The sequence below is a fragment of the Chanos chanos genome, chromosome 8 (genome assembly GCF_902362185.1).
Source record: "Chanos chanos chromosome 8, fChaCha1.1, whole genome shotgun sequence".
NCBI lineage: Eukaryota > Metazoa > Chordata > Actinopteri > Gonorynchiformes > Chanidae > Chanos > Chanos chanos.
The window spans coordinates 15,062,316-15,084,889 of NC_044502.1; the positions used below are offsets into that span (position 1 = coordinate 15,062,316).

The 22,574-nt window shown below is 40.9% G+C and overlaps 3 protein-coding genes across 4 annotated transcripts; 1 reads left to right on the top strand and 2 right to left on the bottom strand.

Moving 5' to 3' along the window:
- The first annotated feature begins 107 nt into the window (after positions 1–107).
- rars2 (arginyl-tRNA synthetase 2, mitochondrial) lies at positions 108–10,148 on the top strand. The gene is made up of 20 exons (XM_030782357.1): positions 108–190; positions 417–490; positions 799–901; positions 1,334–1,417; positions 1,700–1,797; positions 1,998–2,053; positions 3,455–3,538; positions 3,789–3,865; positions 4,882–5,040; positions 5,607–5,713; positions 6,772–6,867; positions 7,127–7,187; positions 7,300–7,376; positions 7,628–7,752; positions 8,214–8,281; positions 8,618–8,727; positions 8,907–9,005; positions 9,676–9,750; positions 9,850–9,913; positions 10,062–10,148. Exons 1-20 carry the CDS (start codon positions 155–157, stop codon positions 10,146–10,148), a joined length of 1,740 nt encoding a protein of 579 aa, XP_030638217.1. The 5' UTR covers positions 108–154.
- A 659-nt stretch (positions 10,149–10,807) lies between these two features.
- slc35a1 (solute carrier family 35 member A1) lies at positions 10,808–15,842 on the bottom strand. Its single transcript, XM_030781286.1, has 8 exons — positions 15,690–15,842; positions 14,912–15,089; positions 14,491–14,650; positions 14,012–14,164; positions 13,542–13,608; positions 13,032–13,208; positions 11,750–11,884; positions 10,808–11,585 (listed from the first exon to the last, which is right to left on the bottom strand). Exons 1-8 carry the CDS (start codon positions 15,697–15,699, stop codon positions 11,452–11,454), a joined length of 1,014 nt encoding a protein of 337 aa, XP_030637146.1. The 5' UTR covers positions 15,700–15,842; the 3' UTR covers positions 10,808–11,451.
- A 440-nt stretch (positions 15,843–16,282) lies between these two features.
- cfap206 (cilia and flagella associated protein 206) lies at positions 16,283–21,391 on the bottom strand. Of its 2 annotated transcripts, none has more exons than XM_030782630.1 (12): positions 21,284–21,391; positions 21,122–21,205; positions 20,650–20,740; positions 20,223–20,411; positions 19,405–19,563; positions 18,743–18,951; positions 18,393–18,512; positions 17,792–17,990; positions 17,489–17,629; positions 17,095–17,288; positions 16,689–16,832; positions 16,283–16,510 (listed from the first exon to the last, which is right to left on the bottom strand). In XM_030782630.1, the coding sequence occupies exons 1-12, from the start codon at positions 21,389–21,391 to the stop codon at positions 16,283–16,285; spliced, it is 1,866 nt and encodes a 621-aa protein (XP_030638490.1). The 2 variants fall into 2 exon arrangements, with proteins under 2 accessions (XP_030638490.1, XP_030638489.1); XM_030782629.1 differs by having other exon boundaries at positions 17,777–17,990.
- Between the last annotated feature and the right edge of the window lie 1,183 nt (positions 21,392–22,574).

Genomic DNA, 22,574 nt, shown 5'->3' on the forward strand with positions numbered 1-22,574 from the left:
ACGACAACCTTGCTGCCGTAATACTTCCCGTGTTACTGTGTTCACACTGCAAATGTGATTCCATGGGTTATTTGGTTGAATTCAAGTAACCGGCTATTAAATCCATAAGCGTTGCAACTTTTGATTCCACACGTGTGTGTATTAAATTGTGCACATGGCTTGCTTTTTCAGGAGAAATATTGCATCGCAGGTAAACATGAAATTTCCGTTCTATTAACGCATGCCCTTCTTGATAAGTTAATATAAATACACGTAACTTGATTCACTTGAATGAGACATCAGAAAGAATTGACCGAAACCTGTCTGCATTAGGCATACATTCATTCTCATTACTGGGCATGCACTTGATTGTTTAGTTCTGAATCGTAATTCAAATATCGTTAGTTATACTGGTTTTGTTACTGCTGGTCTCTCAGCTCTCCAGAATTTGTGGACGACCAGAGGAAACTTTCATCTCGTGTTTGTCTGCAGTCCCTGTGTCAAAGAAACAGTTACGTAAACATCCTTACATTTTAGAGCATTCCATCCGAACTGGTTTTGACGTTAAATATTAACATATATTTAGACTTAGTCTCGCACCAGTCTTTATGAATCAGATGTTGAGCGCTCTGTGTAGTCCTTGTACATATTATGGTGTGAACCGTTTTACTTCACCAGTAATACAAATCAGTTCTCAGACCTAGCTGCTGAAATATAATGGTGTTGTTTACAATTCGTGAGGTTGTTTCCACTCGTATTTGTAACTGACTGAATGGATTGCAGTATCCGTTTCAAACATATGTGACCTTTACGCTTCAGAGAAACTCCTGATTTCCGACTGTCAGTAAACTCACTGGTGAGCAATGGCAGTGTATCATCTGGTGGAGATCTTCAGTCTACCACAGAGAAGCTGGCTAGACAGGTACCTGTTTATGTCGAGTGGTTGACTTAGCAATCATAAAGTTGAGGGTTTGTATCCCCAGCAATGACAGTTTTTACCACATATCCCAAAGGTTGTTGTAGTTGTGTGTGACCTCTGACCCCTGATCATATCAATACTGGATGATACTGTCATTTCTAGATATACATGAGTGAAGACAGATGGTCATACACAGATTGTCAGCACACATGAGTACATTTGAATCTTAGTGATAAAGTGTCTCTGTGTTTCACTAACTTACGTCGGCCAATGTCAGTTTTTGTTTTAGTTTTTTGTTTTTGTTTTTTTTTGTTTGTGTTTTGTTGCTGTTAAGCAATAATGTAAAAGTAGGCTAAACCTGTTAGCTCATTGTGGTTAAATGGTTCAGTGTTGCATCACATTTTATAAAACAGGCTCTCTTTCTCTGTATTGTAGATAAAACCTGACAGCGTAATTGAAGAGGTTTCGCCTGGTCATGGGGTGATTAACTTCAGAGTAAACAGGCGGCTCCTGACAAGGGTAAAATGAAGCCTCACTCCGTTTAGCGCACGCTGCAGATTTAAGCTTGGCCCTTAATTGGAACTTCCTGCCATTTTGACATATTTCTGTATTTGTAATTAAAACACATTTATTCTCTGTGATGACCAACATTGCATTCGAAATAGCATCGACTCACTACGTTGGTAATAGTGGTGAATGTTTTGACATTGATTTCCCATCTGTTTGTTTTTTTAATGTGCGTGCGTGCGTGCGTGCGTGTGTGTGTGTCTGTCTGTCTGTCTGTCGTTTATTTTTGGACAGAGAATTTTGGATCAGTTGCATAAGGAGCCTCATCTCTTTGGAGTGAAGAGTGAACTATTCAGGGACCTGTGCAAAGTTCGTACTCTAGTAGAATTTAGGTCAGTTCCTGAACGAGTGACCTCTCTGTACATGTTACTGTACATTTCCCTCAGATATAGTCATGACTCTACCACAGTTAGTCAGTTCATCAGGTTTAGATTGTGTGATATGGTTTAATGTGTTTTTACTGGATTTGCTTTAATTTATTGAAGTGTGAACCAGACCCCCCCCCCCCCCTTTTTTTCACCTCATCTCACAGCTCACCAAACATTGCAAAGAAGTTCCATGCCGGTCACCTCAGATCCACTATAATTGGTGAGTTTCATCACTTTAGCAATATCAGTGCTATGGACGGGTGTTTTTCAAGCAGACTCCTTGTTTCTACTAATTTATGAAGGCAGTGTATTCCATTTAAAATACGTTAGATATGCCAGCTTGATTAGGTAAGTCAGTGCCCTGATATATGTCAGCTTTCTCCAACAAAAAGCACGTAATATATTTTTTTTCCATACTGAGCAAATCTAATTTTCAAATTTGTTTTTAGTGTTAAAAATGTCATTTTGTGCTGGCCCTGTCATCTACTGGTATACAGTGAGTGCCCAAGATGCAAGATGCAGTTCATACATTGACCAGTGGAGGGTACACTCCACACGTGAGAATACTGTGAATCCTACAAGCAGAGTTGGAAAAATTCACCCGTTTGAATCAGTTTCAAACACGTGTTGGGCAAATGAGGAGAGGGAAATGTGACTGGGAGGATGTGTCTCTGTATCAGTAGAGTCCGATACCACACCGGCACGTATTACTATTATTATTACAGTTGTTTGGAAACGTTATTAGATTAATTTCCTTCCCAACCGTGTGACTCCCTCTGTTACGACACTGTTTACCTCGCAGTGCTTCTCTCTGCCTGTCTGTACACACATGAAGTGGCTGTGACTTTTTTTTTGCTCACTGTTAAACTTGTCAACTTGTAGAACACGTCACGTCAAGTGCCGAGTGAAGGAGAGCAAATTTGTGATGCGCCAGCAAACGTCCATAAATCCCAGTTGTGAAACTACTTCGAATAGGGTGATGTTTTATTATCTGCTAACATACGTGTATGTAAACAAACGACATTACAAACAGGATGTTATCATTGTCATAACAGTGTGAGGGATCCCAATGTAGTATAGCCTACATTTTCCTGTCTCACTCTCCCAGAAGTGTGTTATGAGGGAGGATTAAAATGGAACTGTTTGCACTATGCTGAATTGGATTGCATCACATCTTATTGCAGTGAGTCAGGGCTAAATCCGTGTGTGTGTGCGTGTGTGTGTGTGTGTGCGTGCGCGTGTGCGTGTGCGTGTGCGTGCGTGCGTGTGCATGTGTGTGTGTGTATGCACGTGTGTGTGTGTGTGTGTGCGAGCGAGCATGTATGTAATTGGTGGTCTCTCAAAATTTGTCTTAAATGCATGGCACCGTTTACCGAGCATCTGGATGAGTATCAGGTCGGTCTCAGGAGAGATACACACACACCTCTAGAGCCCGGTTTTCAAATTTGGTGTTGCGCCAACAACTCAGTTTCCACATTAGAAGATACCCAGTGTAGACTGCCCGTGTCTTTACCGTGTATTGATCGCCTTCTCTTTTTTCCCTCTAGTTTTTGAATTCCTCACATGTAAATAGGCTGGTAGTGGACACCAATTTATTATAGTGAATTCTCATTTGTGACAGGCAACTTCATTGCGAACTTGAAACAGGCCTTGGGCAATGAGGTGATCAGGATGAATTACCTGGGAGACTGGGGCATGCAGTTTGGTAAGCGGTAAAACTTTACCATCTGAACTTCTGTGTCTGGGAATGTTAGCTGTTTGTCAAACTGCTATAACCTAGATACTGTAACCTGCAAAAACTTAAACATACTTCTCATGTTTTGTTTTGTTTTTTTTTAAACAAAAAATAAATACATTTTCAATCCATTGTATGAGGAAAAAACACTAAAACCAATGCAGCTAACTGTAGTAAAAGATCATGTGGAATGAGCAGACCTTCCTCTTGTTAATGACAGGTTTGCTCGGAACTGGATTTCAGCGTTACGGATCCCAGGAGAAACTGAGGGAGAATCCCCTGCAGCATCTCTTTGAAGTCAGTCAGTGGAAATCCAAAATCTTATTTACTGGATTTTCATCCAAAATCCAAAATTTTCAGTCGTATTTCAGTCACTTTCACCTGTGTACACTGCAGCAGCCCCAACACAAACAATTTTTTCAACTCTTGTCTGTTTGTTTTAGTCATGCATTAACTTTCTTGTTCTCAAAGCGAATACTTCGTTATGCAGAACAAATGTACCTATTTCATCAACCACACACAATGAATCTGACAGCCCTAACCAGAACTGCAGGTTTTAGCTGAGTGTGAGTGACACTTCAATTGTCATCGTCCATTTGTCAGTGTTTCGTCTCCATGGTCATTAAACAAGTGTTCCAGTCACCCGAGTAAATTATACTGTTAAAAACCAAATGAAGGCCTTTTTTACTTCTCCAGCACATGTCAAAACAAATTTAAAAAAAAACGATCACACTCCTAGAACATTTCACAACTGGAATGTCCCGTGTTTTCCGTAGATCTAAACAGTCAAATTGAAGTGGAAAAGTTATTTTTACTTAATTACTGGTAATGAAATAATCGGTTAAAATGACGGTGGGGATGCTTAGAATAACTGCTAAGAAGGATGTTTTGACCTCCTTAAAGACTGAATTGTTTAACAGTTTTGAAAGACATCTGCCCTTAGGTTAACGTTAGTACAGGGAGACGTTGTTAAATGACTCTGTTATGTCAGTATGTGAAATATGCTTAGTATGCATATATCCCATTGTACAGTGCCTGATCCCCAGCCTGTAAGAACTCTTAACTACTTCCACAGTAAAGGTCTATTCAAACTCCATTCAGTAAAGCTATCAAATCTGGAAGTTCTCCAAAAGTCAGTGAGAATTTAGAATTTGTCAAATATTTTTATACTAGACATTATCATTTGCTATTTCTCATGTTTGATTTGCGTTTACTTCTGATTACTTTACTCTCAGTTCAGATGTAAGAGGCCTTTACCTCAATTTTGTGTTTGTGTGTGTGTGTGTGTGTGTGTGTGTGTGTGTGCTTTACAGGTGTACGTACGGGTAAATCGAGAAGCAGACAACAATGAAAGTCTTCGTTTGGATGCTCGAGATTTCTTCAGGTCTCTGGAACAGCATGAGGAACAGTCCCTGTCACTATGGAAACAGTTCAGAGACATAACAGTGGAGGAATACAAAAGAATATATGAGGTAATGCAACTGCTGAACTTACTGAAATCACTTCTACTGAGTAGTCTCATTGGTCTTAAGTCCATTAACGAGGCAGTGTTCTTAATGACACAGTACAGGAGCAGTCAGGCAGTAATGTCACTCCAGTCAGTTTTGGGAAAACCCCTTAGGTTCCAGCCTAAAGCGAATGTAGAGCATAAAGTTGTACATCATACGTTTCTCTGAAAGATGTAAAACGTAGATCGAGAATCCTCTAAACTGGTTCTGGAAGACTGCCGTCATGCTGGCTTTTGTTCTCAGCTCATAACTTGAGGCTGGATTTTACATGGAAACAGGTGTATGTACCCCACAACCATTCAGAGTCCTAAAAACCAACAGGGTTCTGGACCCCCAGGGTTTGATGTAGAATATGGGAAATGAGAGACAAGGGTTTTCCATTCAAAAATGCATCTTGGTCTATTAATCTGTTTCAGAGGGAACAGATTTACGTGTTTGCCAGGAAGTTAGATGGGGAAAGGGGGGGTGGAGAGGGGGTTACTGTTTGCTCAGAGAGTCGGGACTTTGATGATGTTGTGTTTTATATTTAGCGTTTAGGGGTTCACTTTGACCACTATGCAGGGGAATCCTTTCACCAGAGCCGCGTTCGGGATGTGCTGCAGGATCTGACCAGTAAAGGCCTGCTGAAAACCACAGAGTGAGTTATGACTGTAATACATGCACGCTTATCCAAACCAGCTAACACTGACTTCAGAAGCCTCATCAAAACACTGTGTGTGTGTGTGTCTGAGTTAGGGCTGCATGATTTGGTCAAAAATCGTATATCGCTGTTAGACGGAAACATTCTTCGATTGCGATTTGAAGTGCGATATGATGAACATCTAAGTTAGCATCTCATATTTTTACTTAGTTGTCAAGACTAAAATCAGATAAAGGGATAAAACCACACTGTAAAAGGATGTTTTGAAATAAGTATGTCAACTCAATAAAAACTTAAGAATAACATAAGTACTCAATGACAAAACAGCACAAATAGTTTATGATCTTTCAAAAAAGGATTTCTCACCGAACATCACGTATGTGAAGGTACCAGCAATTGCCTCTTTTAGTTCAGGTCGGCTTTCATCTGTCTTTTTTCTCTTTCACACATAAATTCATCATAAAGCTCTAAGTCGTCGTGAAGTACGGTGTCATGCCCGACAGGGTGTCCAGAAAACTAATGAATGAGTTGGAGGCAAAGAACTCCACACGAAGTAGGGTGGCCTACGCTGAATGCAGGTTCACTGATTTAAAACAGTGATTAAACTTTTGACAGAATTTATGACTGAGATGTTCAGATACACAAGCTTGACACTTGCCAGCCAGTCAGCCACGTGTATTTTCCATTGTCACTTTATGTTATAAATATATTTTATTCAGTCACAGCTCTTTGTGGTTTAGCAACTGCACGCGGACTTATCGCGATTTCGATTTTAATTCGATTAATTTTGCAGACCTATTCTGAGAGTGTGTGTGTGTGTGTCTGTGTGTGTGTGTGTGTGTGTTTGAGATGTGAGCATAAACTCTCCCATTTTTCTCTAGTCAGAGTCTGGTCAGGATCGCTACTAGGTTGTGTTATTTAAAGGCGTTTTTATCCAACACAAGATTTCCCTCAAATAACACCCTTGTCAAAACTTGATTGGTTCTTTGATTGATTGATTCATTGTTCCATTGATTCATTGACCCTGTGCTGTGCTGTGATGCTTGGGCGTGTAGGAAAGGAACAGGAGTAGTGGATCTCTCTCCGGCCGGCGACATGTCCTCTTACTCCACCATTGTTCGCAGTGACGGCACCTCCCTCTACATCACCAGGCAGGTCTTGGGATCTGAAGATAACAGCTTAAAAGAAGACCGCTGAGACATACTTTTAAGAGCAATCAAACTTGTCTTTTTTGTAGATCTTTTAGCTTCCATAAACTATTTCAGTCCTTTGGTCATCTCCCTCATAATTCCTTCATGACTTCATTCGAGTGCAGTCAGCAGTCTAAATGTATTGAATGCAGTTACTCATACATAATTGACAGTACAGTTGACCGGGTGAGCATAGAGCGTTTTTGTGTATGCTCCCTAGAGACCTTGCGGCTGCTCTGGACAGAAAAGAGACGTATAACTTCGATGAGATGATCTATGTGGTAGGAGATAAGTCAAAGCCCTTCCTGAAGATTAGATCGAGATGATTCTCTTTAACGTTCACGCGAGTCTTGTCCCAAGAGCGATGACTCTGTGTTTTTATTCCCTCTTTAGACAGACAAGAGTCAAACCGTCCATTTCAAGCATCTGTTTCAGATCCTCTTGGCAATGGGACATCCATGGGCAGAGAGGTAAAACCATAAGCTTTACTTGTACTGCTGCCATATATCACTGTATCACTGTGTGTGTACCTGTGCGTGCGTGTGTGCGTGTGTGTGTGTGTGTGTGAGAGGCTTCATGCTTTTATGGTTTAAATGTGTGTGTTTGTGTATTGTCCTTTAAATCTGTGTGCAGTACTCCCTGCTGCTTTGCTTTAAATGTGTGTGTGTGTGTGTGTGTGTGTGCGCGCGCGCGTGTGCGTACACTCCTTGCTGTTATGCAGGTGTCGGCACGTGCCCTTCGGCCTCGTTCAGGGCATGCGGACGCGGCAGGGGGAGGTCGTGTTCCTCGAGGACGTGCTGGACGAAGCATGCGACAGGATGCTCAAAAACATGAGCCTGTCCAAGAGTAAGGACCGCCCCGAAATCACTCTCCACAGGGCTTTTCAGGGGCGCCCCACGTTTTAGATACGCTGTCCATGGAGTCCGATGTGTCAGTGGAAGATTTTACAGGAGCAGATATTTCTGAGACAAAAAACTGTTTGTAGCCACATATTTTCCAGTACTTAGATATTACACAGAAGCCCTTAAGCACACAAGGGTAAACATTTTAATTGTTTATTTGGTCTTTTATTTTATGTGAATTAGCTTAAAAGGCAAAGCACATTCTTATCTGATGACTTCTCTATGATTTTAAAAACATCCCACAGATTTCTTAGTGTTAAAACTGAAATATTGTGATGGTATCGTTCAAGACAACAATTTTAGACTGCAAGTAGATGTGTTGATAGAGAATCATTCACCTCTTTTTTTTTGGTGGTGGGGGGGTTGTTTTGTTTTGTTTTTTTGTCTGTTTCTTTCTTCTTCTAGCCTCTAAAGATTTGCCTAACCCCAAGGACACTGCTGAGAAGGTGGGGATAAGTGCTCTGATAATTCAGGTAAAACAACTTTCTTAAACTGACCTAAGGAATGCTCAAGCTCTCTTCAATTCAGTCTCTCAACTGGTTTGCTGACTTTAGTCAATTTTACAGACAATAGTAGTGGGTGGCAAACTGATCACTTGTATTGTCTCTTTATTTAAAAACCCAAAGGTGTTTCGTGCCATGACATAATTCCACCCACGTAAAAAAAATCCAAGTTTTATTTTAAGTGTTGTCTCTGTTGCCTCTCCTCTGTCCACACCTGTTTAGGTATTTTAAATGTGATTTATTGTGACAAATTGTGAAGTAGGATTTTTGTACTTTTGTCACGTCAAGCAATGGGTGTTGTTTCAGGATTTCAAAGGACCTCTCATATCTGATTATAAGTTTGAATGGGAGCGAGTCTTACAGGCCCAAGGGGACACTGGAGTATTTCTGCAGTACACACATGCTCGACTCTGCAGGTGTGTTTTAACCTCTAACATTAAGGCCTTTAAGGTGGCATTACTTTGATACAAACAGAACGTGAATGGTTCAACGTTTTCTGCAACCTAACCAGAGTTTTGATTTGACAAACACATCTATAGCTTTTACGCTTTTCGTATTTGCGTTTTAACGGCCCGACAAAGACTTTGGGTTTCAGTTTGTTACAGATGCAGGCTGGTAGCCATCTGGATGGCAGCTTTGACCCATTACCTCTCATGGAGAAAAGGAGCATTGCCATTCTCCAACACCTCCTCAGGTGAGTCTAACCTGTCCTGCGCGTGCTGTTACACACACACTGTTCCGCTTCACACACAACCCCTTTCACGGTAAACCTGCCCCGGCAACCTGACTGCTACATTTCAACCGAGACATAGATAAAGGGACAATAGTGTGTGAAGGGGGGAGGAGGGGGGGGTGGTAGATTATAACCCCACTGCTGGGGTTATATTACATGAATTGGTAGTGCCACACAGGCTGGCATTGCCAGGTATCATTAGACCAGTTGAGTAGATCTAATAAAAGTGGGTGCTGAAAGTTTTGGCACGTGCAAGCATGAAGCAGGCATGCACACACAGCGATCCTACACCACCCGGTTCAGTCAGATACCGGGCGTGATGCCAAACTACGAACTGCCAAATACATGTGTCTGATTGTAATCTGGTGGTTTCAGTATTTATAGAGATATTCCAGTTTACCAGAACAATCCCACACCTGGCCCGCTATGCCCCACCCAGCCCGAGAGAGTCATGATGTTTTCTTTCAATGACGCGGTTTAACCCTATGACAGGCACCCACACTGACCAACCAAGAAAAAGAACCAGATCTTAAGGATCCTTACTTTAGATCTTAATATTCTTTACTGTTGACTGACATGGTTCTGGGTGAAAAAAGACCAGTTGAACAGTCTGTGTTTAATCTTTTCCCAGATATGACGAGGTGCTTTATCAGTGTTCACAAGATCTACAACCAAAGCATCTGGTCAATTTTCTTATGACTCTATGGTAAGAGGAACCACTCCCAAACCATAAACCCCACAGACAGAACGATTAGACATGATTAGACATCTTTTGTTTTTTCTTTCTTTCCTATCATGATTGTAGTCATCTCGTGGCCTCAGCTCACAGAGAATTACCAGTGAAAGGAAGTTGTTCAGAGGTGGCCCAGGTAAATAAGACGCACCTCCCTCATGTTATCTGTTTGATCTCACAGAATGTAAATGAACACACTCCTGTGACGGCTACCTGTGCTGTCTGTTTCATCCATCTCTTTGCGTTTATTTTTGTTTGTTTGTTTGTTTTTGTTTGATTGACAGGCGAGGCTCCATCTTTTCAGCGGCGCTCGCAGTGTGTTGGCAAACGGAATGGCGATCTTGGGAATGCAGCCAGTAGAGAAAATGTGAAAATAATAATAAAAAAAAAAAGTGCTAAAATATTTTATAAATGCTCGTCTCTTTTTTCCTTAACCTTCTGTGGGTCATTGAACTGAAACATGCTGTTAATACAAAGCCTTACATAAACAATTTTTTTTTTTTTTTTACGGTTGTGCCAAAACCCGTTACCTTTAGCTGTAGGCTGTTTCTGACCTGTAACAGGACAGCATACTCTCATCACTCATGAGAGCTCACAGACGGTGGGTCAGGGTGCTATGCATTCAATAGATATCTTTCAAAAACTGTGACTCTCAGTAACCCGTCAGGTATTTCTTGAGAGTTTTAAGGACAATAGCATACAATATTTCCTCTTTTTTTTTTGTTTTTACTCATCGCTTCACTCAACAGTCATGTCGATAATAACATGGTACTTGGGGTGTAAAGAAGGCCAGAAGTTCATTACATGACCTTTGGTGTTCTACTTGGATAAGTGATCACCTTGACGAAACTTGTGGGCAGTAACAAATTGTTTCTCGGAACCGTTGTACAAATATCATCCCACGCGTTCCTCCAGCTTGTCCTAAGTACTAAAACAGACTGTCTACATTCAGTTTGAGTCTCATGTTTATGAAATGGTGCAAACAGAACACTGTTCAGAATTTCATACTCAAGACTTGTTCAGGGGCTGTCATCAAGTAATTTATGAAATTTTGATTTTGTTCAGTAAACAGTAGACAGTGATGCACTTAAATTAACAAAGATAAATGACAAAAAAAACAGAAATATTGGTTTTACAATATATAATAATAATAATAATAATAAAAAGTGATTGAGAGATTTGTCTTAGTTCCACTTCTGATGTCTGTCTGATATGAATACATTCAACATGGCAACAAGAACAGAATTCATTTGATTGAGCGCAGTCTCCGTGACTGCTGAGTCTTAACACAAACAGCATTATAAGTGCACATTAAAGGCAGAAAAACCAGGACAAAAGCTTCCTTTAGTGTGCAGTCACAGTCCCTTTGACCGACTCCCCAATACCCTCGTTTACCCCCCTCCCCAAAAAACAACAAACAAACAAACAAACAAATTAACAAAAACACGCTGCATTTTCACATGTGGCGACTTCCACTTCCAGGACCCCAGGTGGCTGATGTCAGGGGTTTACCTCTGAAACTTGACTGGCGACTGGAATTTCCCAGAAACAGTAGTATGGGCTTTAATCTTGAACTATGGCCTCTTCCAGAAAAAAAAAAAAAATGACCAGAGCAGAAATGGAGCAATTTGGCCATTTCATCTCTCAGTCCATCCCTCCGTCCTCCACGGGTTCTCAGACGGAGATCAGTTTTGACTTCGAGTCCTTTTGAGGTTCGGTTCTGGCTAACTTGCTGGTATCCTGCTTGGGAAGTCCGTACAGGTATATGGAAACGCACACCAGCAGAGCTCCGGTTGCAAAGGTTGCAGCTGTACAAAGAGACAAGGAACAGCAGTGAGCTGACATGCCCAGAGAGTCAGGAGCAGAATCCGGCTTGACGTTCTATCTTTTATGATGTCATAAAGGCAGTAGGGATTTGGGAGGGGCGTGGCGGAGGCTTATGAAGCTGTCTGCATGTGAATGATTGACTTACTTATCTGGAGACCGAACAGAGAGACAGAGGCGACCGTGGAGAGGACAATGGCGGCAGCTGCAGAGAAGCCCTTCATGATGTTGTCTGTGTACTTCACCACTATGGACGTATACAAACCACCCACACTGGCCAAAACTAAGAAAAAAAAAAAACGGAGAAATCTGAGAACACACTCAAAACACAGACACCGAAGGTGTAACCGTTCATCCTATTCAATGGTTTTAACCTCCAATTTTATACCACGGTTCAGTCTGAGTTGAAAGAAAACTCAGCAGTGACGTTTTTCTTATAGTTTTTAAACATATAGAAATTGAACACAAAAAGAACACACGTAACGCAAATAGCGACAAAGCTCTTCAAAAACTAAGAATGAAAGAAAACCAAATCTTCAGAACCTTTTATTTTACGGGTTCTCCTTTTAGAAAATGAGTGTAAGAAAACTAAACTTCAAGACCAGTTATTTTTAGGCTCTTCTCCATGAGTGTCTTTTAAGGTTCTGCATCTAGAAAATGACAGCAAGATTTCCATTGTCCTAAATGACAGCAAAACTGATTGTATTGCCACATCGTTCATTTGAATGAGGCAGGAGGGTCCTCAGTTTCAGGGACTGTGGCTCTTTCATGCCGTTTCATCCGGACAAAAAAAAGGGACATGATCCACAAAACAATGACCGACCAATCGGATCTTTATCAGATCAGTGTGAAGCTGCCTCGGTATTAGAAAAACAAGTTCCCACTTTGAGAAGCCAAGAGATTAGATCTACTTTACATATAGATTCATATATTCCTTGTTTTGCTGTTACTTCAAATGGATGCACTTGGTTGACATTGCCATTATAACTGCTATTATAACTGTCTGCTCAGTTAAACGGTCTGTGTGCCGTATGATAAGCAGGATGCATGTATGTTCTCACGGTGAGACATGAAAAAGAAGGCCTGTACAAACAGTGAGGAACATTCTCCTGTTCTAGGCATATGTACTGACAAAGCATCACGTTTGGGGAAGGAAAGAAAAAAAAACAAACTTAACTTAGAGGAGCTGATGTTTAAAAAAAACAAACAAAAAAAAACGCAATTCACTATACACTAAACAAAACTAAGCAGAACAGAGCCATGGTTTTTGGTTTTAATACAAAACCATTACACACCTTCTTTACAGGTATACATACCATACACTAATAAGCATTAGTATAAGCATCAGCTGAGGGATTGTGTTATCACATAAGTGTTTTGTGCAATGTTTGTTAACACTTCTTTGATTCTGAATGTAACTGCTGACTCACAGACGACGAAGCAAACCCAGGGGGTGTAGCCGTAAAAGAAGCCCTTCTCCAGGATCTGGGGTCCATCCGTCATGTACACGCCCACGAGGGTGATCACGATACCGGACAGGTACATCTGAATGTTCCGTACCCATAGCGACGTGTCTGAACTCTTCAGAACCTTCTCAAAGTACACACCTGCTCAACAGGTGACACAGATAAGGAGAGTGAAAGTGAGACCACTAAAATGAACTCTTAAAAGTTAAGCAAGAGAAAACCTTAAGCTTGAAAAGTCGAGAAAAATTGAAAAAGTGCCTCTCAAAAAAAAAAAAAAAACCACAGAAAGAAAAGGGCATGGTTATTAATACGATGCTTGGAAAAAAATTCAAATTTATCTGCCCGTGTAATGAGAAAATTCCATTTAGATAATACTTCTTCAATCACACACACAAAATTCTATATCTTGAACTAAGTGAAAACATGTTGTGAGTGTTTGGCAGTGCACAGATTATAATAAAATTGCTCCTGTACCTGCAAACCCAGAGCACAGAACAGCCACAGCAATGGCCATGAAACCCAGGAACGGATTTTGTTCAACCTGAAAAACACATATTCACTTCTCATGGATCTAACACACATACAGCCCCTGTAGTTCATCTCTTCCCGAGAAACCCAACATACAAGTCACACGTCAGTTCAATTCAAGCTCTGACATACATGACTGATTTTACAGTTTGTTATTCAGGCCAGTGACTACCGTAGGACTGGAAGAGCCAGTTTTAGGAGAGAGCATGTACATGAAATAAATAGAGAATTTTCAGGGGGAGACTTGAGAGACACTGATTCACAGACATCAGCATCACTATGCAGGGCAGAAGGTTGTTTTAAACCAGTCTATTTGATGCCTTTTATCCCGGCAGGTGGGTGATACTTCATAAAATCAAGGCGTATGAATTTGCAGGGCAGGTACTTGCACGTTTAGTAGATAAATCTAGTTTTACCTGTACTTTCGTCGATTCAGCAGGTTTCCACTGCACTAGCGTGACTCCTGCACACAGCATGAATACGGAGAACCACTGTAGCCTACTGAGAGAACGGTTCAACATGAGCACTGTGCACAAAGCTGTACACGGAATCTTCAGCTGATAGGTCACCTAGGAGACAGAGGAATCAACCAGTCAACTACCACCAACCAATCATATGAGCCAACACTCCCATACCAACATCTCAATGGCTTTCAGGGGGTTGAATGTCATGACGTTCACTGTTAGAATTTCACCAGCTTAACATTCAACTTCTAAACTACAGTTAAGAATTCATATGGCTCGTGCAATGTAGCCAGTGGCTGGTTAAGCTACATCGTAAGCACTAATAATTTCTAAAATTAAGGCCATTTCAGGAACATTCAGCGGTGTCAAATATGCTTAGTAAAACACCTACGATGTCAGTTAAGTCATGAAAAGAATAGCTCTGTACAAACCTGATAAACAGCTGCATCCAGGTTGCTCAAGGCTACAAACGCCATGTTGTTCTGAATGGCATAGACCACAGATGGCACGGCAAGTTTTAGGAGCTCTTTTGGGCTGTGGAAAATGTGCTCTACAACCACAGCCTGTAGCTTATTCAGAGTCCCCGTTTCTCTGTGCGAGAGGATAGAAAAGACAGAACAAATCAATGAACCAAACCACACCTATAATGAAATAGGCGCAGCGGTACAGACAGACAAAGTGACTTTTAAAAATGTACTCACTTCAAGAGATCTAGCTTGGCTTTACAGGAATAAACCTGAATATGAATCACAGTCTTCAAAAAAAAAATGAAGATGGGAGAGATCTGGCCAAGTGCTTTTCTAGTAAAGCTTGTACTCTATTCTGATTAGAGATCATGAAAGTGAGAGTCACCTGAATAGCATCCCAACGCTCAGGATGAGCTTAATGACTTCAGTGATGCACACAGCGGTTGTAGAAAAATACAGATCTGAAGACACCGTCCTCGTGTACCTCAGCGCCACGGTGTATGTAGCTGCCACCAATGTCATCACCGTCAAGCAATACAGCTTGAACACGATACTCACGGGCTCTGGAAAAAGGGACAGTGGCACTCTCTCACTCACTCGCTAACTCAACGAAGTGACCTCAATTCTATCCGAAACCAAATAATTTTCATACATTCCTTTCGCTGCCCAGGGGTTAACGGTATTCAAATTAATAATCATAACTAATAAGAGAAATATTCCTGTTATGATTTGCTTAGGCATAAAATGTCTTTTGTAGAAACAAACCTGGTTTGTTGTGACATTTTGAGAGTCTAGATTTCAAATTCTTAAGTATATTCGTTAGAGTATAAATTTAAGTGTGGTTAAAAAGAGACAACGTCTCGCTGAATAAACTGTGAACTACTCCTGTGTAGACTGAAAATTTAAAGACACGTCTAAGTTACATTCACCTACAGAACATTTCGGAAATCAACCTGTGTCTTAACTTCCTTACCACTGTACTAACATCGTTCACTATGTTTTACTTTACAGGGTAAACCTGTTTAGGGCTCCTGAACCTCTAACAGAGTAAATTAAATCAGTAAAATTAAATTAAATGAAATGTAATTGGCGTCGCGAGCTAGCAAGGTTCAGTGCTAGCCGTTGGCGAAAAAAAGCCCTATTTAAAATCAGATTTAACTTACCGTTTGCCATTGTTGCGTCTGAGCCCTGTTAAAATGGATAATAAACAAGTTATATATGTTTCGCCGTCGTATCGGTCAGCATGTCTCTACAACATACTGTAAATGTTGTCGCGCGAGGTGGCTATGCATGTCAAGACAGCCAACGTAGCACACGTCCGGGGGTGGCCTTTAGAACATGAGTCTTTCAGAATAAAAGTCATGTCCGTTGCTGTTAGTAGAATAACTAGTGACCTCCTCTGTTTTTAAAACGCATTTTGAAGCTGAACGCGTCAAAGGACATATTGTCTTCCTGGTTTAGTTTGTAGATGTAGTTTTGAATGAAACATTCTACCACCTCTAAACAGAATTTGTACAGAGTAAAAATATATGCATATTATGAATCAAAGTGTTTCTAACAAGTACAGAGTAAGGATTCTGTTTTTTACAGCTCTAGTACATGAAAGAAAAAAGCCTACGGAACAAATAAATAGTTTGTTTAAAAAATAATAATTATAAAACAAGCCAATGGTTACCATGCTTGCTGTTTATTGTGTATTTTCATAGTTATCAAATGGCAGAAAAAAAGAATATTTTTCAGAAACAACAACAAAGATCTATTCGTCCACAGATCTTGTCAAATTAACTTTAATCATGTTTGTGGCCATTGTTTTCTCTCCTCGAAGACCAGCCAGGTAGATCTGTGGCTTGGGGACACTGCTTGTGCCATCTCTCTTTGTCTGACAGACAGCATCTTTGGGCAGGTATGTCTGAGTGCAGTTATGTCTCCTAAAATGACTCAAATCAGTCTGGACTGAGTGAGTCACCTTAGTGCGCAGGCTGACCTGTGAAGATGATATTGAATACATTAGAACCCCGCAAACATCAGTTGTACCAGTTGTAGAGATAGCGATGTCACATGGAGACGCATAGGCTATTATAACACATGTATAAACACACTCACACACACACACACGCACACATGCACACACAGAAACTGAGTAAAATCTTAAATGACGAGACCAGTTTGAGTGCTTTCCTGCGGAGCTCCCATTCATTCCACTCATAAGATTTAACGATGTTCATGTCCACTGGATGTGTGTCCGTCTGCGTGCTGCTGTCACTCTTGGTCAGAGGTTTGACCAGTAGTTTCTCTCCAGATTGCATCTACAGACCAAACAAACTCAGACTCAGAACTCACTGATCTTCACATCCAGATATATTACATTTATTTAAGTGTCCGTCCACCCTCAGTAAACATATAATTATATATATAGATATAGATATACATACATACATCTAGCATGTATACAGATATCACAGTTTGTAGACCTAAGTCTGAAAATCTATTTCACATCCTTTATGCGTTAGTAGTTATCTCATGGACGGCAGAAACCATCACTGCTGAATGAATGTTAGGCAATTTTACCTCAGAGTATGGCGTGACACGTGCAAACTGCTGATATAGTTCGAGAAGCTGGATGAGTTCTGGGCAGCTTTTAGCTCTGTCAGCGATGAGAGAAATGTACTCATCTGGCTTGGAAGCAAACTTATACGCGGCCTCCTTGGACACGAAACCGTAGTACCTCTCCCTGTGTTTCAGGATGCCGATAGCTGTATTAGCTGACGGCAGAAGTTAGCAGTATGAAGATATTACATCACAATATAAAGAAGGGTTGTTGTTTATTTGCTTGGTTTTGCAATGTTGAAAATTGTGAGGCCATGTTTGTTTTTCAGGATGATTTAAAGATTGAGAAGCTTCTAAACTAAGAATTATTTTAACCTCTCAATGCTTACAACCGACTTGTAGTTTAACGGCATACCTGGCAACAAAAGTCCATCCTTCTCTACCAGAGTGTAGCCACACACACCTCTGTACTGCAGTGGCAGCGTGTCAAAGTTGGCTGTAGTCTCAGGTAAAAACCATTCACAGGACATCATCTCTGAGGGGTCAATTTTGTCTTCTGTCCAGATATCAGTATAGATATATATATATATATCAATATAGATAAAACGCATGCATCAATATAGAAAATAAATGCATAGTAACTCAATATCAGACACAGTGCGCCTGTATAAAAAAAGGAAAAAAAAGCGTTACCATCTTCAACCATACAGCAACTTACCCGAAGACTCGCTCACTCTTTCCATATCAGTCTTGACGTGAACACCCTCCAGCAGTGTGTTCAGCTGGGTTTCAGACAGAAGCTGTGATTGGGCAGACAGATGGAGTCTCAAACGCACTACAACATCACTGAGGAAACTCAGCAGCGCAGACTCGTCCCGCATGCCTGACCACTGCTTGGCCAGGTCTATGAAAAGGGGCTAAGGGAAGAGGAAAAGCACAGCGTTAATGCCGATGACGTCAGACGCGGACATTGGCTTCTTTAGAGATCTTTCGACGAGGTTTGCTTTTCATCAGCCAACGGAGGTGAAATCGTTGTCCCATGAATGGAGCTGCTTGCTTATGGATGTTGTGAGCAAACAATAACTAGGCTATTAAAAATCAACGCTAAGTTTCCCATCATTAGCTCCCACTGTTTTTGGCTCTTATCTCCAAGCATGACCACATCGCAAAGAGCCACTCATGACAAGCTCAAAACATCTGAAACCTGCTGTTGCTAACAGATGCGAAGGGAAAATGTGCCGTTTTGATCATTAAAATGATATTTTTCTGAATCTGAGCTTGAACCACAAAGGAAGACACGCGATAAATAGCCTACGTACAAAGACTTGAGCCGTGGGCACTGCTTTCTTCCCGTGAACCTTGTCTTTCAGCAACTTCAGCTGTTCGATAAACTCAGTCTGCAAAGTCTCCACTTGTTTTGCACACAGGATAACATCAGCCTAGAGAAAGACCGCAAAACATCATAAGTCACTAAGGTAGCCTTTGGACTAAAAGATACTGTTGAAGGTACGCTTAGGTGAAAATAAGTTTATACACCTTAAACAGCAACACTCATTAAAAAAAACACACACCTGAAAGAAGGCATAAAGTCACGTAGTGTGGGTGTTCCACCTAAAATACAGACGAGCGCTCAAAAACTACATTACAGATGAATTTTACTGTATCCCACCAGAGTGATTTTGAGGAAAGCCTCGTGCTGTCTCAGATTATAGAGAGCTTGTCTGAGAAGGTCTGGAGGCACTTTGCAGCTCGAGAATCCTGTTTCCGTCAGCCGCTCCACCAGAGCCGTGTACTTCCACGCCTTGGCCTGGCAAGCTTCCAGCTCCAACTCTAGATCTCTGGTAGCATCAGGAATAACTTCATTCAGATAGCCTGGCACTAAACAGAGAGAGTGAGATACTGGGTCAAGTCCTGACAAAGGCAAAATGAAGCCCTTAGTCTTAGAAAGCAGTCAGGATTTGTTGTCATTCTTTTGTATTTAATCCCTTTAAAAGGAGAAAAAAAGAAAAAAAAAACTATGCCTGTATATACAAGACCATTTTAAACTAATTGAAATATCTGCAATGGTCATTCTTAGGGGAACTAGAGGAATGAAGCATTTCAATTATTTTGTCCTTGAAACAGGCATATTAAATTATACAAAGCACAAACAGCCTCACAGTGTGAAGTACTGTATCTTTTTTCAACATAAAAAGCAACTCATCACACATTTTCAGCTTTTACAGTCCAGAATAAATACAGCTTTATTAAAAAAAAAAAAAAAAATTCTTCAGTTAGCATTACCAAACTGATAAATACATCCTCTAAATGATGTAAGTCCTGTACACTCACGGTTCTGGATGCTCTCCCCTCCTTTCCCACAATCCTTATTAAAAAGACAAATGCCTGTGACGATCATAGAGAGCTCACTCAGCTGCCGTTCTTTGTCCTTTTTTGTGAGGGACATGAATGTGCCCAGTTCTGACTGGGGAAAGACACTTTGGACACCAGCTGGAACAGATACAGGCACAAATTAATGTCAAAAAGATTGAAATAAATGGTTATGTCAGAGGTTGTGAGAGGTTATTCCTGCAGGTTTACATGCATATCACTGACATGGGAATGAGACAGCATACAGGTGTAACAGTGTCACGGGTCCACGTTTTAGTTAATGTTGTGGGTTTTGGACCATGATTTGGTTCATAGGTCAGCTTTCTTTGTTGTTGTTGTTGTTGTTTTTATAAGATGCTGTGTTCTTCACAGTGACTTGTGAATGGTGGTTACAAACAATAAAAACACTATTTAAAAAAAAAAAAAATCATGGAGGTGTTTTTTTGGAGGAGGGGGGGGGGGGGGGGGGGCTAGATAGTTAACTTTCACTTCACAGAGCCAAATTGAATTAATATTTTGCATTTACCACAACATTATGAGGGAGAATGCAAGAGAAGCTTTAAACAAAGTAATCAGTGATATAGCCTACTACTTCAAGTAAATCAATACCGATAGAAGTAGGTGGTATGTCCATTAGAAGTAATTAATAAACTTCATATTATCGCGAGAGGAGCATGACTCCGTTATAACGCTGCACTACTTCCATGAACATATGTCTAACAACCTTCACTGTCTGAAAAAAACTAATGCCAGCATAGACCGTGTACTGCAGTTCTTACCTGTGACCTCTCGTACTATGTTGATATCTGTGAGTGATCCAAGGCCAGAGTGCTGGACAACATAACTGACTATCTTATGATAAAGACCCTCTAATTCATCTCGAGCCCTGGCCCGGCTGTCCGTGATCTCACGGCTGATCTGAGCCACCCTGGACTGCAGCACCTTGCAGAGTTCATCGAGAAACTCACCTTGGGTAACGAAAAACAGTGCATATATGACATGATCGCCACAAAAAACTCCTTTTCGATCGAAACATTGTCGGTTGGTTCAGAAGTAAAAAAGCACGACCTGCACTGGAATTTGTGTCTTATCAACATTTACATGACGACGCATGACTTTCACACCAGTGTGTCGCATAGACTTTATGGATGTACGCTATGTGTTCACAATGTCCCGAGAATAAGCGTTTCGAAAAGCTCCACTTACGCCGAGACATGTACTGCATGTCAAAGTCAACCTGCATCTTGATCGTATCAAGAGCAGGACTCCGATGATCCAGTAACCTGTTGACACACAGCTGCGAAAAAGACACAGGAGGCATTCAGTTTATAGGTAACTCAAGACAAAAAAGCCTGTTCTGACTGAAAAATACATTTTCTCAGTTTCACACAGAAAACCACCCAAAGAACATGATGCTTTCTCTGTTTCTGTCGTGTGTAGAAACTCTCCCTGCAGAACTTTGCGCCGCACACGCAGTCTGCAAGACTATCAGAGCAGACCTGATTCAGTTAACTCACTGAGGTCTCTCAAAGTTTTTCAATATTAGAATCATGAGCGCTGCGTTATAACTGTCCAAAACAAGCAGTGAAGCAGATCTTCCTGAATGAGAGTTTGTTTTACGCCCTAAATTAAGTCAAGCAGGGGGAAAAATAACTACATTTCTTAATACCAAGTTTACCTCAATAAGTTTTTGGACATCTTGCTTAGTCAAAGTCCGGTCGACGTTAAAATGATTTTTTGGGTCCAAAACCACAGCTTTTACCTGAGAAAAAAGAAAGGCATACAGTATTTTATTGTGATAAAGAAGTGACATGATGCTATTGCATAAGGAGATACTCACCATAAACGCCACAACTGTCTCAGATATCTTTTCTCCTTTGCTGGAACATTCCTGAGCGATTTCACGTATTATATTCTTTATCACGCTTTCTGCCTGGGCACGAGACATGTTCTTAACAAGCTTTGCAAATGAAGTTAGCTGGCTTAAATAAACTCAGTTATTTTGCATGTTTGTTAGCTGACTATGACTGCCTTTCCTCATAGGTGAGCTCAAGTGTACAATGAAATGACGGGTTGCCATAGAGACACAAACTCTGGGCTACGTGAAATTCTGAATGCGTCCAGAAGAGGGAGGCAAAGTCCTTCGCTAAATTTTCTAGTCGCGTGGCTTGCCTGTAGTTTTCAGTGGCACTTCGTGTTTGCGGCGGGTTTGTTTGTTAGTATTGTAAGAGTCGAATCAAAACTTAACGAGAAAACGTAAGGATAAAACGCACTGTTGGCGCTTTACATCTTCAAGAAAGTTCCAGTCAAATATAATATAAATATATATGTTGTCAGCAGTGATGACATGTTAAGCGCCAATACCATGTGTACAGGCTACTACTTGGTGAATAAAACACAGACGGCTTTATTCCATACTTAAGACGTTTTACTGGCATAACTTATCAACCAACTTGGTAGATCGGAACTAACTGCCCATGTCCTGCGCAACACTTATCTACGCATGCAGACGCACACCAAAATAGTCCCCGGACAGCACACTCACACGGCACCATGGACCGCGTGAAAGGTTCCGTTTTATCGTTTGCGTGTATACATTGTTTCAGCAACACTCACTCACTCACTCACTCATTCATTATCAAAGCCGCTTATCCTAAATAGGGCTGCGGGGTTGCTGGAGCCCATCCCAGCGCTCATATGGCGAAAGGCAGGGAAACACCCTGGACAGGTCGCCAGTCCATCACAGCGTTTCAGCAGCAAATTCAGCTAATTTTACAACTTAAATAGCCTACGCTCCTACACAGTATTTTTCCATTATCTTTGCTTCTGCTCTGGTTTCGGCTCAAAATGTTGTCTCGACAATACGTTTAACACGGTATCGTTTTATCGCCAGATTTATCAAGTTAACAACCACGTTCCTCTACTTATCCTCAAAACTGGAAGAGCTAGATAGATGACATCAATAACAGTAGCTTTAGTATGAAGAAGAGACCACCCATACAAAAGGACTTTAGAGTTTATAGCTTAATGTATGTATTTATTGATATATGCAATATCAGTCAGATAGACCTCAGAGTTTGTTCACAGCGTCACCTGCCAGCTTAGAGCTTTTTTCATTCTTCATCTGTTAA

Bases quoted from the DNA above. Each gene is read 5' to 3' on its own strand.
- slc35a1 (XM_030781286.1), bottom strand. The intron at 14,651-14,911 runs GTGACTCTCACT...CCTCTCGCACAG, and splicing joins AGCGTTGGGATGCTATTCAG to AGAAACGGGGACTCTGAATA. The intron at 11,586-11,749 runs GTAAGTCAATCA...CTCTTTGTACAG, and splicing joins TCTGTTCGGTCTCCAGATAA to CTGCAACCTTTGCAACCGGA.
- rars2 (XM_030782357.1), top strand. From the start codon at position 155: ATGGCTTGCTTTTTCAGGAGAAATATTGCATCGCAG. The intron at 3,866-4,881 runs GTCAGTCAGTGG...TGTGCTTTACAG, and splicing joins CCCTGCAGCATCTCTTTGAA to GTGTACGTACGGGTAAATCG. The intron at 8,728-8,906 runs GTGTGTTTTAAC...TTTGGGTTTCAG, and splicing joins ACACATGCTCGACTCTGCAG to TTTGTTACAGATGCAGGCTG.
- cfap206 (XM_030782629.1), bottom strand. From the start codon at position 21,391: ATGTCTCGTGCCCAGGCAGAAAGCGTGATAAAGAATATAATACGTGAA. The intron at 20,741-21,121 runs GTAAACTTGGTA...TCTTTTTCGCAG, and splicing joins ATGTCCAAAAACTTATTGAG to CTGTGTGTCAACAGGTTACT. The intron at 18,952-19,404 runs GTGAGTGTACAG...CTCTCTGTTTAG, and splicing joins AGGGGAGAGCATCCAGAACC to TGCCAGGCTATCTGAATGAA.